Raw genomic sequence first — 18,636 nt, forward strand, 5'->3', positions numbered from 1 at the left:
AGTCTTCGGAGAAGGGCGGGATATAAATTCAATAAATAAATAAATAAATAAAAATCTTTTCTTACATTGTGGCGACCAGAGAGAGGGTGCGCAATTTGGGCGTTCTCCTGGATGGACGGCTGTCTTTTGAAGACCATTTGACGGCCGTCTCCAGGAGAGCCTTTCACCAGGTTCACCTGGTTCGCCAGTTGCGCCCCTTTCTAGACCGGGATGCCTTGTGCACGGTCACTCATGCTCTCGTGACATCTCGGCTGGATTACTGCAATGCTCTCTACATGGGGCTCCCCTTGAGGAGCACCCGGAGACTCCAGGTAGTTCAGAATGCAGCTGCGTGGGTGATAGAGGAAGCCCCTCGTGGCTCCCACGTAACACCTCTCCTGCGCAGACTGCACTGGCTGCCTGTGGTTTTCCAGGTGCGCTTCAAGGTTCTGGTAATGATCTTCAAAGTGCTCCATGGCATAGGGCCGGGTTACTTACGGGACCGTCTGCTGCCACCGAATGCCTCCCACCGACCCGTGCGCTCTCACAGAGAGGGATTCCTCAGGGTGCCGTCAGCCAGGCAGTGCCGACTGGCGACGCCCAGGGGAAGGGCCTTTTCTGTGGGGGCTCCCACCCTCTGGAACGAGCTTCCCCCAGGACTTCGTCAACTTCCTGACCTTTGGACCTTCCGCCGCGAGCTTAAGACACATCTATTCATTTGCGCAGGACTGGACTAGGGTTTTAAATTTTTTAAATGACTAAATTTTAGCTTTGGTTTTAAATGGGGTTTTAATTATTTATATGTTATTTTAAATATTCGGCCTTTATAATAAGTTTTTTAGATGAATGTTTTATTTTGTATATTTGTGTGTTTTTATATGGCTGTACACCGCCCTGAGTCCTTAGGGAGATAGGGCGATATAAAAGTACGAATAAATAAATAAATAAATAAATAAATAAAACTGAACACAGTATTCCAAGTGGGGCCTTACCAAGGCATTAAAAAGTGATATTAACACTTCACGTGATCTTGATTCTATCCCTCTATTAATCCAGCCTAGAAGTGTGTTGGCCTTTTTGGCAGCTGCTGCACATGGCTGGCTCATATTTAAATGGTTGTCTGCTAGGACTCCAAGGTCCCTCTCACAGTTACTACTATTGAGCAAGGTATCACATATACTATACCTATATATGTTTTTCTTGGCTAAATGTAGAACCTTACTTTTTTCACCATTGAATTTCATTTTGTTAGAACTTCTAGAACAGGGATGTCAAACTCGTGTTGTGACGGCAATGTCATGTGACGTATCAGAACTTTTTTCCCCTTCACTGAACCAGGCATGGGTATGGCCTGCGAGTTCGACAGCCCTGTTCTAGAATCAGTTTAACATGGCTTCATTTTTTTTAAGACACAGCTGCCATATCAACCAAAACGGGAGACAAGAGAAATCTGACTTCAGAAGCTTCTTCAAATTTGGTACCCACTTCATTTGGAAGGGGATTACCAAGTTTGGAAGACCTAACCTCTTTCTGCAATGATGACTCATCATCATAAGAACCTACATTTTGGCTTTGTTTTAAGGCAGAGGTGGGGAACGATGGCCCCTTTATGACTTATGGACTTCAACTCCCAGAATTCCTAATCCAACATGGGGAATGATGACCCCTTTAGGACTTGTGGACTTCAACTCCCAGAATTCCTGAGCCAGCATGGGGAACAATGGCCCCTTTAGGACTTGTGGACTTCAACTCCCAGAATTCCTAATCCAACATGGGAACAATAGCCCCTTTATGACTTGTGGACTTCAACTCCCAGAATTCCTGAGCCAGCATGGGGAACGATGACCCCTTTAGGACTTGTGGACTTCAACTCCCAGAATTCCTGAGCCACAAGTCATAAAAAGGCCATTGTTCTCCACCTCTGTTTTAAGACTAGTCTAGGTTCCCTTCTTGTCATTATCAACATTATTAATACTTCTCATTAATTAGCAAATCCATAAATCACCCCTTCATTTTTTCCGTTTTCAGCCAAAAAGTCCTTTTTTTCTCATGGCAGTTGGTATGGCAGTTGGTAAAATCCATATTGAGAGTCTACACACCTCAGTGGTTCCAGTCTCAGCCATTTCCAGTCCAGCTGATGATGGGTGGGCTAACACCGAGTTCCTTGTGGGTGTCATTTCACTGGCTGTGAAACACAAAAACAGAAGTTGAGAAAGGGATCCAGGATTTAGCTTTTATTGCCATCTCAGAATGCCAATCCATTAAACTCTCTAGCTCAGGGGTCTGCAACTTTGGCAACTTTAAGACTTGTGGACTTCAACTCCCAGAGTTGAATTCTGGGAGTTGAAGTCCACAAGTCTTAAAGTTGCCAAAGTTGGAGACCCCTGCTTTAGATCATCAGTGCTTCATTGGCATATAATTTTTGTTAGATATTCTAACATAGGCAAAAGATAAACTTCATAATATATAGGGAAAAATTAAGTAGAAAAAGATGATAGAAAAAGTGCAAAGAACAATAAAAAAATGATATATAGGTAGTCCTTGGCTTACAGCAGTTCATTTAGTGACCGTTCAAAGTCACAACGGTGCTGAAAAAAATGGCTCATGACCATTTTTCACACTTATGACCACTGCAGCATCTCCATAGGCTCGGGATCAAAATTCAGATGCTTGACAACTGACTCAGGACGGTTGCAATGTCCAGGAGTCTTTGGCGACCTTCTCTCCAGCAAAGTCAATGGGGAAGCCAGATTCACTTAACAACCATGTTACTAACTTAACAACTGCAGTGATTTACTTAACAACTGGGGCCAGAAATGTCAAAAAATGAGGCAAAACTCACTTAACCAGTGTTCCATTTAGCAACATAAATTTTGCGGTCGTAACGCAACTACCTGCGGTGACTTCCGATCTTTTTCATATCAGTTACAACCCTCCTCCCTCATTACATTTTATTTATTAAAATTTATTCGCCCCTTATTTCACCATGGGGTTGCTCTAAGTCCATGATGGTGAACCTGTGGCACGCATAGCCATATCAGCGGGCACATCAGCTCAACTCCGGCGTGCATGCGCATGCCAGCCAGCTGATATTCAGGCCTTCTGGGCCCAACAGAAGTAGGGAAACAGGCTGTTTCCTGCCTCCGGAGGCTGGGGAAGGCCCGTTCTTCTTTCTCACCTGGCTCCAGATCCTCCTTATGCATTTGGGGAGGGCGAAAACGGCCTTCCCCAGGCCTGCTGGAGGCCCAAAACAGCCTGTTCCCCAACTTCCGGTTGGACAGGAAGTGACTTTTTTGCTGTCCCCAACACTCCTAGAGAGGCTCTGGAGGCTGGGGACAGTAAAAAAGTCACTTCCTGTCCAACCGGAAGTTGGGAAATGGGCCATTTTGGGCCTCCAGAGGGGTGGGGAAGGCTGTTTTCGCCCTCCCCAAATGCATAGAGAGGATCTGGAGCCAGGTGAGAAAGAAAAACGGGCCTACCAGGCCATCATGTGCCAGGAATGGGGGGGGGAGGGGAAGTTGCGCGCGCATGCGCAGGGCAGGGCAGATAGAATTATGGGTGTGGGCACGCATGCGTGCGAACCTCCCCCACCCCCATCCTGGCACACAATGGCAAAAAGGTTAGCCGTCACTGCTCTAAGTCAGTGATGGCTTAACCTTTTCCAGACCCAGTGTCCAAAGCGCACACGTGCCCAAACCTCCAAAATGCAAGGCGTGCGCAGCCCCTGCGCATGTGCACACCCCCCACACACACATGCGTGGCAGAGACCCTATGACCAGCTGGCTGCAGGGAGGTGCCTGCACGTGTGCAGCGGAGCTGAAGTGAGGGGGATGGCTCCTGTGCCCATAAAGATGGCACTGCATGCCACCTGTGGCACATGTGCCATAGGTTTGCATTACAGCTCTAGGTTCCCTTCTTCTTCTATCAATACTTTTTAATTAGCAAATCCATAGGACCTGGGTACTTACGGGACCGCCTGCTGTTACCACACGCCTCCCACCGACCCGTACACTCCCATAGAGAGGGACTTCTCAGGGTGCCGTCCGCCAAACAATGTCGGCTGGCGGCCCCCAGGGGAAGGGCCTTCTCTGTGGGGGCTCCCACACTCTGGAACGAGCTTCCCCCGGGTTTACGCCAAATATCTGACCTTCGGACATTCCGTCGCGAACTGAAGACACATCTTTTCATTCGCGCGGGGCTGGCTTAAATTGGAATCTTAATGTTAAATTTATTAATTTTTAAACGGGGTTTTTTAGTATGGCAAATTTTAATCTCCAGGCTAATTTAAATAAGTTTTTTAAATTGTATTTTAACCTGTATATTGTATTGCTGGTTTTATCTTGCCTGTACACCGCCCTGAGTCCTTCGGGAGAAGGGCGGTATAAAAATCAAATAAATAATAATAATAATAATAATAAATCAGCAATTTAATTTCCCCCCCCCCATTTTCAGCGAAAAGACCATGATGGATTTGCTTGTCGAGGTTATTTTCTTTTCACAGTCAGTTGGTGTGGACATATTTTACGCACGACCGGTTTGTGGTCTGGGCATAAATCCACCAACAGGCACACACCCGCTAGCAAAACAACCAACCCAAGTTGATAAATGAAGCTACCGACTTTTATGTACAGGTAACCCTCCGACTGACGACAGTTCGCTTAGTGACCGTTCAAAGTTACAACGGCATTGAAAAAAAGGGACTGATCACCGTTTTTCGAAGTTACGACCTTTGCAGCAGCCCCACGACCGTGTGACCGAAATTCAGATGTCTGGCAACTGTTTCATACTTATGACCGTTGCAGGGTCCTGGGGTCATGCGATCCCCTTTTGCGACCTTCTGACAAGCAAAAGCAATGGGGAAACCAGGTTCACTTAACAACAGGGCTACTCATTTAACAACCGGGGTGATTCACTAATCCGGTCTAGTGAGAATGGTTGTAAAATGGGGGGGGGGGGGAGAGAAGCGCACTTAACAAACGTCTCGCTTAGTGACATAAATTTTGGGACCAATTGGGGTTGTAAGTCGAGGACTGCCTGTAATTACTTCCCCACCTCCCCCCTTCCAACTGACCTCCAGGGTTGTACTGCTGCCTCGGCCTCCCCTCGGCCTCCAGGGAACTAACTGAGACCTCTGGCAAAGGAACCTGAAAAGGACAAAGAACGAGCTGTAAATAACGGCCCCGCTGCATTTTTTGCTTTTTCAGCAACGGTCAGCAATGAAAACGTTACATCGGGATTGATTAATATGGACCAGATGCATGCAATTTTTTTTTTATTTACATTTATATCCCGCCCTTCTCCGAAGACTCAGGGCGGCTTACAGTGTGTAAGGCAGTGCTTCTCAAATAGTGGGGCACGCCCCCCAGGGGGGGCGCAAGGCTCCGTAAAGGGGGGCGCGTTTGACCTCGGCAAACAAGCTAAGCCCCGTGTTTATGTCTCTGTATCCAATCAGAGAACAACGGGAGCATCTGATTGGCTGTCCAAAACCCTTGTTGACACGAGCCTGTCGGAGCCATCTTTAGTGTGGGACTGCCAGTACATGTGACTGCGCATGCTCCTCCCTTTCAAGGAGAAAAACGCCTGAAAGAAAGTCGCGCGGGGGCGCGCGAAAAATGTTTTCTTCTTCCTAGGGGGGCATGACAGAAAATAATTGAGAAGCACTGGTGTAAGGCAATAGTCTCATTCTATTTGTATATTATATACAAAGTCAACTTTTATTGCCTCCAACAATCTGGGTCCTCATTTTACCTACCTTATAAAGGATGGAAGGCTGAGTCAACCTCGGGCCAGGCTTGAACCTGCAGTAATTGCAGGCTGCTGTGTTTTAATAACAGGCTTCTTACCAGCCTGAGCTACCACGGCTCCAATTCGTCACTTGGTTACTGAATTCATCTTTTTTGGGTTCGCACAATGTTACAGGTGGCAAGCAAGCTTAAAGCTAACAAGATTCACTGTGCAAAGACAACCAACCAAGTCTTCTTAACTCGTAAACCTGGATGAGGGTGGAAGTTCGTTCTCCGAGCTTGTGGACTGGTTTCCAAATGTTTCATTACCGGGCTAGGTAAACCTCTTCAGCGGAGTTTAGGGGTTGTCAGTGTTGGTCTTCTTCTGTTTATAAGGGCTTTGTGGAGTCAGTAGGTCTTGTGATGGGAGGGTCATGTCAGATATGGGTCTAGTGATGTGAGGAGTCTTGTGACGGGTCAGGTGTGAGCCACATCAAGTCTGTGAGGGGTGAGGGGACAGTTGTAGGTCTGGTGATGCGAAGGGTCAGGTGTGGGTTGCATCAGGTGAGTGTCATGGGATGGATTTTGTAGGCCACATGAGGTGAGGATCTTGTGAGGAAACGGGTGTTGTGGTCCGCCAGCAGCCTGCAGAGCTGGCAATGGAGTCAGACAGCGATGAGGCTGAGGTGAAGCCAGGGCCATCGGGGAGTGAGGTGCAGCCTCCAGAGCCAGATAGTAGTGAGGCAGAGGAACAGGAGGAGCCTGTTCCTAATGCACGCGTGGGAAGAGCTGCCAGAAGGCAAGAGCAGCTCAAGCAAGGAAGATGCTCGAATAAAGTTTGTTTGTTTTTTCACTGACTGAGTTTCGTACTACCTACTTGGGCCTGGGTCACAACAACAGGTGTGTGTCTAGTGATGTGAGGGGTCTTGTGAGGGTCACGTTAGGTGAGGGTCTTGTGAAGAGTCTTGTGAGGAAGCCTTTTATAAGCAGAACACCACCAACACTGACAATCTTGGAGAATGAATCTCTACCCTCATCCTGCACCTGAGCTACAGATATTCACCAGTATAGCATAATTACTGTATCCTGGTTACAGGATATCCTGGGGACTGGTTGCCTCATAAATTTGGCTACCTAGGATTTAATCAGCAGAAGAGCCTTCTCCAACTTGGAGAGCCCTCCAGATGTGTCCTCCTCCTCCTCCTCCCACCTTCTGTACAGGCTGGATGGGAAATGGAAACATCTACAAGCAGGGATCTCCAACCATGGCAATGTTACGGCTGGTGGACTTCAACTCCCAGAATTCCTCAGCCAGCTGTGCTGTGCTGAGGAATTCTGGGAGTTGAAGTCCACCAGTCGGAACGTTGCCATGGGTGGAGACCCCTGATCTACAGCGACTCTTCCTTCTCCCTGCAAAGAGCAACGGAAGGCACTCGGGTCCCAAAGGTCCATTCCTCACCTGCCAGTCGCAGGTCCTGGGTGCGTGACGGTGACTCATCAGGAACTCTTCTGCCAACGCTACCATCTCGACGCAGTCCTTTGGCCCGCATTCCCGCACCCAGTTCTGGGCTTCAGCGGGCAGCATTCCCAGAAGCTGTTCTTGGATGATCATCTCTAGGATCTGCTCCTTGGTGTGGCTCTCAGGTTTCAACCACTGGCGGCAAAGATCCTGGAGTTGGCTGTACACCCTGCGGGGTCCTTCCAGCTCCTGGTAGGAGCACTGCCGGAAATGCTGGCGTTTCATTTCCATACGGAGAGCTTCCGCTCGCAGGATGGCGGCCTTCACCTTCGTGTAGTCGCTCCGATCCCGGCCATCCAGTCTGCAGAAGGATTGTTCCATTCCTGTCCGCAAGGCCGGCAGCAGCTGGCGCACCCATTCTTCTCGGGGCCACTGGCAAGCTTCGGCCACTTGTTCAAAGGCCATCAGAAAGGCCCGAGGATCATCCCAGGGCGCCATATCGGTTAACTGGGGGTTTCCCCACCCCGTGTGGGAGGGTTGCAACGTGTTCAGAAATTCCTGCCACTGGGCTTCCCACTGCTGGGGTAAACCCGGTTCTGGCTGTTGGTTCGGCTGCTTTGGCACTCCTTTAAAATACATCACCTGGACAATGCGCGGGACTTTTCCAGAGCCTTCCAAACCCTTTTCCATGGTTTTGTGCCTTGCCCTGAAATGGAGAGGCGGGCCTGGCAGCTCCTGTGCCGGTTTTGGCGTCCTTCGAAGTTTTCAGAGTTTTTGTTTCTTTTTTCCAAAGAACCTCATAAAGGGGAAAAGGAAGTGTGGAGGACTTTCTGGAAGACAAATAAGAAAGACAGCCTGTCAGGACGAGAGAGAGAAAGAGTGAGAAAGAGAGGGTGGGAGGGAAAGAGACCAAGAGAGAGGGAGAGGAGAGAAAGAGGGAGGGAGGGAAAGAGGTGGAGGGAGAGAAAGAGAGGAAGGAAGAGAAAGAGGGGGAGCTAGCAAGAGATAGGGAGGGAGGGAAAAGGGAAGGGAAGGAGAGAAAGGAAGGAAGAGCAAAAAAAAGGGGAGGGACAGAGACAGGGAGGGGAGAGAGGGGGAGGGGAAAGAAAGAGAGGCGGCAAGGAGAGAAAGAAAGAGGAGGGGAGAGAGAAAGAGAGATAAAAGGGATTTCTAAAAACAATTGTTTAAAGCTTGAGAAAAACAGGACATTTTTCTATCCTGCCTCTGTAACTTGACTCCTGTTTTCTCAAATCAGTTGACCGCATAACAATGTTAATGTTTTGGTTGTGTGGGAATCAAGATAACCACAGGGAGGAAATGGTTAGGGGTGCCTAAAATACGCTCTCACAGAGAGGGATTTCTCAGGGTGCCGTCCGCCAAACAATGTCGGCTGGCGGCCCCCAGGGGAAGATCCTTCTCTGTGGGGGCTCCTACTCTTTGGAATGAACTTCCCCCTGGTTTACGCCAAATACCTGACCTTCGGACCTTTTGCCGCAAATTGAAAACATATTTGTTTATTCGCGCGGGGCTAGCTTAAACTTTTTAAAATGTTTAGTTTTTAAATTTTAAATTCTATTTATGTTTTAAATTGGGGTTTTTAGATTTTAAATATTTTAATTTCTCGGCCAATTGTGTAATAAGTTTCTTAATTTAGTTTTTAAATTGTATATTGTGTATGTTTTTTAGCCTGGCTGTACACCGCCCTGAGTCCTTCGGGAGAAGGGCGGTCTAGAAATTCAATAAATAATAATAATAATAAAGATGATTTTAAAAATTCCCGGGAGGGGGGGGGAATACCTCAGTCATCCCAGGTTGCTTTGAACTGGACTTGTGTTTTTTTTTAAGGCGTTTCGCTTCTCCTCCAAGAAGCTTGCTCCGACTTCCATTCCCCACCATCCAGTCAGAGCAGAAGAAGCTTCTTGGATAAAAAGCGAAACGTCTCCAAAGAAAAGCAAAGGAAGTCCAGTTGCTTCTTGAAAAAAAACACCTTTTGGATTTTTTTGGGAGAAGGGGGGAATGTTTCCAGCAGATACATCTTTGAAACTGGGTCTGCTGTCTGTCACTCTTTGCAACAAGTTTTTTTCTTTTGAAGGAAGCGACAAATAAAATGAATTAAAGGGCTGGATCTAACCCCAGGGCTGTCTGTCTTCCAACTGCTGTTCCACCCTCCAGAGTTCTCAGCAACCCCAGGAGGCTTCCCTCACTGACCTTTGCTTTTACACTGTGTGGTGTGCCTTTCCCCAGCACCCAATTGAGAATTTTTTCCTGTTTGTTTGATTCGCATTTGTTTCACCAAGTCTGCAAAAATTTGAATTTCTGCAGCTCAGAAGTGGTAGCTTCCCTGCTTCTGATGCTTCCTGCCGACAATCTCAGTGCCAGAAACACAGGTAAATTTCCAGCTTTTTTTCCACAGTAATGGCGAAGGGAATGCAGCGGTCATTAAACCAGTGTGATAGTTGCTAAGCGAACCCATTCATCTGAAGGGGGCGTCTTTTTGCCGGATTTGAAGATTTTAACCGTAGGATGTATGGTATTCAATAATACTGTCAAATGTGCACAACAGCTTATAAGAAGATTTTCTATTTTTAAGAATGGAAGGCAAAATTTCTAAGCTACAAAAATTTCTCCCTTTCTTTTCTCCTTTTGCCAGACTGCAAGTACAAGTAGCCCTCAACTTACCACAGTTCATTGCGTGATCGTTCAAACTTACAACTTAGGACCTTTTTTCGCACTTGCGACCGTAGCAGCCTCCCAATGACCACGTGATTTACCGTATTTTTCGCTCCGTAAGACACACTTCTTTTCCTCCCAAAAAGTGGGTGGAAATGTCTGTGCATCTTATGGAGCGAATATGGGTGAACAGCAGCAGCGACCCCCCACCGCCTGGAACAGCTTATTGGCAGTATTCTGGGAGGCCGATCCAACCGCCGATCAGCTGCTGAGAGAGTGTCCCCCGGCGGAGGTAGCAGACATGAAGGAGGCAGGCTGTTCGCTGCAAGGACACTAGCCAGATGAATCCCGGATGGATGCTGGGAGGCAGAGGCAGGTACTTTTTTCCTTGTTTTCCTCTGCTAATGTGCATCTTATGGTCAGGAGTGTCTTATGGAGCGAAAAACAGTACATTTGTTGTGTCTCGTCCAATCTCACCACAGCCGGGGCCTTCTTATCTGCTTCCGAACACGGAGGAATGTCCTAGTATGCCTCCCGGCCCCAGCCCTGGCTCCATGCCCAGACAGGCTGAAGAGGAGGAAGTATCTCCAGCCCCCAGCTCTGGCTCCATGCCCAGGCAAACGGAGCAACTAGACACCTCCCCCTCCTCCACAGCATGTGAGCCTGAGGGAGGTCAATTGCCAACAGCTGCAGACTGGAGTGACCCTCAAGTCAGAAGACTTGATAGAAGGAGGCAACAGAAGGAAGGGAGGGGCAGGCCTGGATAAGTGCTGAGTCATGGAGCCACACCCCATGGCCTATATAAAGGACCTGCTTTCTGGCATTCTCTGAGTCAGGCAAAGTCGAACTTATCTTGCTGAAGTCACTTTCTGGTCTCCTGCCTGCCCTGAGGACTTTGCTAGGACTTTGGCAGAGCTGCAGAGGCACACCTGATTCGGATTTCCCTGACCCGGCTGTCAGCGGAGGAGTGGGACACGACAACATTCAGATACTTGGAGACTGACTCACATGTGTGACGGTGGCAGTGTCCCAAGGTCATGCAATCCCCTTTTGCAACCCTTCCGACAAGGGAAGTCAACGGGGAAGCCAGACTCACCTAACGACCGGATTACTGACTTAAGCAACTGCAGCGATTCACTTAACAACCCTGCCAAGAAAAGTCTGAGAATGGGACAAAACCCGCTTAACAAAATCTCACTTAGGGACAGAGAGATACATAGGGCATCCCTGGGGTTTGTCAAAATGACGAGCAACCACTATGTTGTGCAAACAAGCAGATTTGCAATGACAACCATTGTACGAAGGGGCAGCCATCCATATACAACGGCCATTTTTTAAGTGCTCACAATGGGTTCGGCAGACACGAATAGCCAACAGGCCAAAAAAAGCTTTCAACCCTCATAAGAGATGAATTAGAAATAGACTGACTCAATAGGGCTTCTCTTACACATTACGAATGATGAGATTAGTTCCCAGTTTAATCTTTGTCTTTCTCTAATAATCTTAAAATATTATATTAAAAGATAGGAAGGCTGTTTTTGCTATCGGAAGAGCATTGTTAGTGTCAAAATATGAATCCAGTTGACTTAACTTTGCAGAGTGTTTTTTAAATACAGCCCATGAACTGATTCTTCTTATTTTTCATGTATATGCTGGTGATACTGTTGATTCAGAACTCTACAGTAAATTAAGGGTGTATTATCCCTTTGCTACTTTGTCGTGTGGTATTGTGAATTATTTATACTTTATGTTTTATAAGGCTGTAAACCGCCCTGAGTCCTTCGGGAGATAGGGCGGTATAGAAATTTGAATAATAAATAAATAAATCAAGTTACTTTTTAAAAAAAATATGCTTAAGGAAAGAATTTGACTAATCCCTAAAAATATCCAGCCATTGCTGAGTATTTATGGATGCAAGGTTTACGCCTGTCACCCATGGCAGATACTTACTGCGAACAACGCAAGGGGTGTGATTCTCAAGTGTAAAAGAAACACCTCTTATATAGTGGCATTTATAATTTAATGCTACTGAAAAACAACTATGAATAGTCCTCACCTTATGACCAGAATTGTAACAGATTAACAGAGTTGGAAGGGACCTTGTAGGTCAGGGGTGTCAAACTCAAGGCCCGCAGGGCAGACCTAGTTCGCAGGGTGCTAAAAATCTGCCTCCCCACAAGCCAGCTTGGAAATAGCAAAGTTAGCCATTTTGGCCGGCAAGGTGCTGCAGTGCTGATCCAGCCCTCGAAGAAATCCAGTTTGACACTCCTATTGTAGGTCATCTAGTCCAACCCCCTACCCAAGCAGGAGACCCTACACCACTTCTGACAGATGGCAGTCCAGTCTCCTCTTGAAAGCCTCCAGTGATGAAGCTCCCACAACTTCTGAAGGCAAAGCTGTTCCATGGGTTGATTGCCAGAAAATGTCTCTGTCAGGCCTGGAAACCATATTAGACTTTAGGGTTCCAGACGCTGCCACATTTTTCCCCTGAGGGGAGGAAGGGGGGCTGAGGGGTATGGTAACATTCTTCAAGCGGTCAAGGTCGGATGGTGTTCACATCTGCAGGAAGAGTGGCAAGAAGATATTCGAATGAACTGGGAGAACGTGGGACCATGTGCCCATCAAAGGGGTCAGGGGGGTGGGACTCTTGGGGTTTGTATAACTGGGGAAAAGAATCCGGAAATTCAGTTTTGGAATTTCACTCGTGTGCCAGTTTCCTCATGCTAGTAAAGAACTCTGGAAAACAATGGCTTCTGAGGTTTTTTTGGAACCTTGACAGTCTCCTTATTTCCAGGTTGAATCTCTCTTTGTTCAGTTTCCATCTATTATTCCTTGTTTGGCCTGTTTGGAAAATAGCTTGATTCCCCCTCCTCTCTGTGGCAGCCCCTGAAATATTGGGCTAAGAGAGACATTTCTCAAGCAAGTTTTGCCCCATTTTATGACCTTTCTTTCCACAGCTGTTAAGTGAATCACTGCCGTTGTTAACAGTTCCAACACTGGAAGTTTTTAGGATGCTGGATAACCATTTGTCTGAAGTGGTGGAGGCTTTCCTGCCTAAGGAGGGGGTTGGACTAGAACAGGGGTCTCCAACCTTGACAACTTTAAGACTTGTGGACTTCAACTCCCAGAATTCCTCAGCTAGCAAAGCTGGCTGAGGTATTCTGGGAGTTGAAGTCCACAAGTCTTAAAGTTGCCAAGGTTGGAGAACCCTAGACTAGAAGACCTCCAAGGTTCCTTCCAACTCTGTTATTCTATTCTATTCTATTCTATTCTATTCTATTCTATTCTATTCTATTCTATTTCTCTTTTGTATTCTATTCATGCTATTTTACTTACTCCAAAACGTAGAAAGGCAACACATACAATAGCTCTTCTATTGCAGCTAGTCCTCTGCTTATGGCCACAATTACAACCACCACTGAGCCCAAAATTTCCATCGCTAAGTGAGACCTTTGTCAAGTGAGTTTCACCCCATTTTACCACCTGATTTGCCACAGTTGTTAAGTGAATCATTGCCGTGGTGAAATTAGCAACACGGTCGTTAAGTGAATCTGGCTTTCCCATTGACTCAGCTTGTCAGAAGGTCGCAAAAGGGGATCACATGAGACAAGCCAGGTTCACTTAACAACCGTGTGACTAATTTAATAACGACAGTGATTCCCTTAACAAATGTGGCAAGAAATGACTTAGCAGTTCTGCAGCTGATAAGTTAGTAACTCAGCTGTTCAGTGAATCTGGCTTCCCCATTGACTTTGCTTGTCAGGTCGTCACCAAAAAGTGATCACATGACTTTGGCACACAGCAACAGTCATCAATAAGAATCAGTTACCAAGCATCGGAATTTTGATAACATGCCCATGGGGATGCTGCAAAGGTTGTAACTGTGGAAAAACGGATCACGTCACTTTTTTCAGTGCCATAACTTTGAACGTCACCAGTTGAACTGTTTGAAGTTGAGGACGACCTGTAGAAGAACAATTGTGACAAAAGAAGGCAAAAACAGTACCAGTAGTAGTAGGCAAACACCTTGGGTACAATCTCAAAACACCTGGGATTGATCTTGATGTGAAGTTGAATAACTTCACATCCAGCCCAGTCAATTGCAAAAAGCAGCTTTATTTGGAGCCCAAAGGTGCTGTTTCAAGAGGCAACTGGACTTTCTGGTTTTTCTTTGAAGACGTTTTGCTTCTCATCCAAGAAGCTTCTTCAGCTCTGATTGAATGGTGGGGATGAAACACCCTCAAATGGTGAGGGAGCATGGATGGATTTCCAGAGAAATTGTAGACTGCAGAACCCTTTCAGCAGTTCTAAAAAGGCTCCACACCCATTTGCACTACTCGGGTGACCCTGAGGACACAGACAAACCTCCAAGTGGCTTCAAGGATCCTCTAAAAGGGGGCAAATGACCAGCTGTCTGCAAGGAGTATAAAAACTATCATTCCCCATCAAATCAGAGTGGAAGAAGCTTCTTGGATGAGAAGCGAAACATCTTCAAAGAAAAACAAGAAAGCCTAGTTGCCTCTTGGAAAAAGCACATTTGGGACAAACATGACCTAGATCAGGGGTCTCCAACCTTGGCAACTTTAAGTCTGGCGGACTTCAACTCCCAGAATTCTCCAGCCAGCTTTGCTGGGAGTTGAAGTCCACCAGGCTTAAAATTGCCAAGGTTGGAGACCCCTGACTTAGATGACTGAGACTTTTAACTATACACTTTGGAATGAGCCCCCTTCGAATGGTGTGGGAGAATGGTCTGTATGAACAGATTTCCAGAAAAAAATGCAGGCTAAAGGAACCATTTGCACTACTCATGTGACCCTGAAGACACAGATAAACCTTCAAGTGCCTCAACTCAAGGACCTTCTAAAAGGTTGCAAATCAACAGCTGTCTGCAAGGAGTTTAAAAACTTCCATTCCCCATCCCCCAGTCAGAGCTGAAAAAGCTTGGATGAGAAGCGAAAAGTCTTCAAAGAAAAACCAATTGCCTCTTGAAAAAACACCTTTGGGACAACCATGACCTGGATGACTGAGAATCTCCATAGAGTCTTATGAAGGTACTTTTAACACCATCAAACAACAGCATCAACCTATCTCAAGACCTTGGGAAGGACTCAAAAGCTGGATAAAAATGGCAACTCCAGACTAAACATCTGGCTGACTGAGCAATGAACAATATGCTGCTTTGTCTGTATAGGATTGAGTAAAAAAAGAACAGAGAATATATACCATTGCCAATACGACGAGCTGTAAAATACATAATGCTACGTTCATGATGTGTTTTTAATGTGCTTTTTTTTGTTTTGTTTTTTGTTGTTGTTGTGTTTTTCCTTCATTTTGTTTTTAAGGGTGAAAAGCTTAATAAAAATTATTTTTTTAAAAATATGCTGCTTTGTCTAAATCCAGGCCTATTTCATTCACAAACAGTTCGACAGAGGGTAAAAACAACTCTGATGCTGTTTAGATATTTGTTCAAAAGTTTGAAACTCTCTCCCTATATAAATATAAGTCAACTCAGCCTTAAAACATCCTCAAAAAAACAAACAAAGTCCAGTTGCTTTTTGAAAGAAACGCCTTTGGGATAAATTGGATGAATAAAATACAACTATCTTTCACTTTCTTATTAAATAAATCAACAATGCAGTCAGCCCTGACCAATTGGCTGGTCCAACTGATCCCTCAATGGCAGTTTAGAAAGATTTTGAAGAATTTGCTTTCAAACTTGTTTTTTGCTCTTTCCTGCTTTTAAAAACTATCAAGGAACACCACCCCCCCCCCGAAAAACGGCTTTGGTTTGTACAGGTTACCTTTTCCGATATTTACCATATTAAAAAATTAAAACTGATGCAGTCAACCGTCACTACGCTTGTCAGACAGGATTTTAATCCTGTAGTATTTTTCAACATAAACCGATTTTATGGGACCCAGAGTGGGTCTTGGGGGCTTCCAGGACTCTTTTAAGTGCACACTTTTGAGAAATACAGCTGGTCCTTGACTTACCACCACACTTGAACCCAAAATTTCTGTTGCTAAGTGATACATTTTGTTAAATGGAGTGTTGCTCCATTTTACGACCTTTCTTGGCACCGTTAAGTGAATCATTGCAGTCGTTAAATCAAATAGCACACTTGTTAAATGAATCGGGCTACCCCAGGGGTCTCCAAACTTGGCAACTTTAAGCCTGGTGGACTTCAACTCCCAGAATGGCCCAGCCAGCAAAGCTGGCTGGGGAATTCTGAGAGTTGAAGTCCACCAGGCTTAAAGTTGAAGTCCACCAGGCTTAAAGTTGCCAAGGTTGGAGACCCCTGGGCTACCCCATTGAGTTTGCTCATCAGGCAGTGGCGAAAGGAGATCACACAACCCAGGGAAAACCATCATAAATGTGAATCAGTTGGCAAGGATTTGAATTAGGATCACATGACCATGGAAAGTCCATAAACGGTTGTAAGTGTGAAAAACGCTTGTGCTTTTTTTTTTTCAGTGCCGTTGTTAACTTGGAACGTCACTAAATGAATTTAGGAAAAGGACTACTTGTACGAAATGTTGGATAACCATCTGTCTGAAACGGTGTAGGGTTCCCTGCCTGGGCAGGGGGTTGGACTAGAAGACCTCCAAGGTCCCTTCCGACTCTGTTGTTGTCGTTGTTATAAATTGAGGACTACCTATTCACAGGAAATAAATCCCCATTTTTTTAAAGGCAGTCCTCAACTTACAGCACTTCGCTTAGTGACCGTCCCAAGTGACAACGGCCCTGAAAAAAAAGAGAGAATTTGGACCGTTTTCCTCACACTTAACGATCCTTTCGGTATTTCCACACGGTCACGCGATTTCCATTCGGAATGCTCGACAACCGACTCCCATTTACGACCGTTTGCAGGGTCACGTGATCCCCTTTGGCGACCTTCCGCGAAGTAAAAGTCCGTTGGGGGGGGGGAGAAGAAACCCGATTCACTTAACAACCAGGTTGCCAATTTAACCACCCGCAAGGATTCGCTGAACAACCGCGGCGAGAAAATTGGTCCCACGGGAGGCAAAACTTTTCCCTCAACCAACGTCTCGCTTGAGCCACGGGACCGTTGGGCTGGACGTCGGTCGTAAGTCGAGGACCCGCCCGGCTAGGGAGAAATACAAAGCCACGTACAAGGCACCTTTTGCCACCCAAAGCCGCCTCCGGTCAATGTTTAAATCATCTGACCCAAGGCATAAACCAGCAAGAAAACCAACCCGGGCGGGCGTGGGTGGGGAGAAATGAATTCCCTTCCGAAAGGAAAGATGGAAGCCCAGCCTTCCCCTAGGAAAACGAGGCGGCCAAAAAAAAAAAAAAAAAGGCACGTTTTCGCGCCCCGCTTCAAAATGGCTGGAAAGACGCCTTTTTCCCGGCTGAGGAAAAGGATGTCCAGGCCTTGGAGGGAAAAACGGGGGCGGCGGCGGCGAAAAGCAAAATAATAATAGTTACTATTGAAAAAAAGCACAGGCGCGACTCTTCCAAGGGCGGGAAAGACCCCGCCGGGAGGGGTGGGGGGAAGGAAGATGGATCCCTTCCCGGCCTCGCCGCCCCCGCAGAGACCGGGGGTGGTGGTGGTTAAAAGCCCGCTCTCACCTTAGCTTTCCTTCAAGGTTGCACTCGACGGCGGGCGGCGAAGAGGAAAGCGCTCCCCGGGCTGGTCGCCCCGCGGAGGCCAGAAGCCTCTCTTCTTGCAATGGGCGCATCCAATTCAGCAGGCGACGTCCGTACGGAGCGCACCGGCCTTTCTCTCTCCACTCTCTCTGTGACGCGTCACTTCCTTTGGCCCGAGCATGCCGGGAACTGTAGTACCGTCGGCGCTCGGCTACGGGAAGGCGGAAGGGACGAAAAAAGAGAGGAAAAGCGGCGAGCGGCTGAAGTGGAGCTTTCGCCGGCGAGGTTCGACGTGGTCATTAATAGGGATTTAGGGACTTAGAATAACTTTATTGTCGCTTTGAAGGTTACACTATAACCGGCACACATTAAAATGAAATTTCGTTGCGTACAGCTCTTAAAGGGTCTCCAGTGTCCACCTCCACTATATGCTACACATGAACATGACTAAACAAATACATAAATAAATAAAAATTATGCATATACCTACATATATGACACGGACTGTGGGATAGTATAGCACGCTCACTGTTTTTTTAAGCTCAGCTGCTTGGAAGATGTGGGGACTTCAACTCCCAGAATCCCCCAGCCATGCTGGCTAGGGAATTCTGGGAGTTGAAGTCTGCACATCTTCAAATGGCAGAAACACTGATATCTCATACTATATATTGCAACAGTAGAGATAATGATGCTATCCATTCAGTGATACTTAACACTAAAAATACATGCAGTATAGGACAATATATTGTAAATTATTATAGCATGTATTAAAATATTACTAAAATAATACTATAATATATTATTTATTATTATTTATTATTTATTTGATTTTTATACCGCCCTTCTCCCGAAGGACTCAGGGCGGTGTACAGGCAAGATAAAACCAACAATACAATATACAGGTTAAAATACAATTTAAAAAACTTATTTAGATTAGCCTGAAAATTAAAATTTGCCATAAACTAAAAACCCCGTTTAAAAAAATTAAATTAAAAAAATTTAACATTAAAAAATCCAATTTAAGCCAGCCCCGCGCGGATAAAGAGATGTGTCTTCAGTTCGCGACGGAATGTCCGAAGGTCAGGTATTTGGACAATATGTAAATATAGTATACATATGATGGTGAATCTATGGTACGTGTGGCACGCAGAGCCCTCTCTGTAGGCACATGAGCTATCGCCAGTTGTTCTGGT

The 18,636-nt window shown here is 46.2% G+C and overlaps 1 protein-coding gene across 5 annotated transcripts in view; it reads right to left on the reverse strand.

The window, feature by feature from the left end:
* Positions 1-17,587, reverse strand: part of LOC131192650 (zinc finger and SCAN domain-containing protein 2-like) — a 44,361-nt gene extending 26,774 nt beyond the window's left edge. For all 5 annotated transcript variants that reach the window (XM_058172000.1, XM_058171997.1, XM_058171999.1 and 2 more), the window contains exons 1-4: positions 17,426-17,587; positions 7,162-7,991; positions 5,051-5,123; positions 2,079-2,164 (exon numbers count right to left, since the gene is read on the reverse strand). In XM_058172000.1, the coding sequence (XP_058027983.1) occupies positions 2,079-2,164; positions 5,051-5,123; positions 7,162-7,851 (849 nt within the window). In that variant the 5' untranslated portion in view covers positions 7,852-7,991; positions 17,426-17,587. The remainder of the gene's footprint in view (positions 1-2,078; positions 2,165-5,050; positions 5,124-7,161; positions 7,992-17,425) is intronic.
* Positions 17,588-18,636: the final 1,049 nt, after the last annotated feature.

This window comes from Ahaetulla prasina, chromosome 2, assembly GCF_028640845.1.
Source record: "Ahaetulla prasina isolate Xishuangbanna chromosome 2, ASM2864084v1, whole genome shotgun sequence".
NCBI classification, from domain to species: domain Eukaryota; kingdom Metazoa; phylum Chordata; class Lepidosauria; order Squamata; family Colubridae; genus Ahaetulla; species Ahaetulla prasina.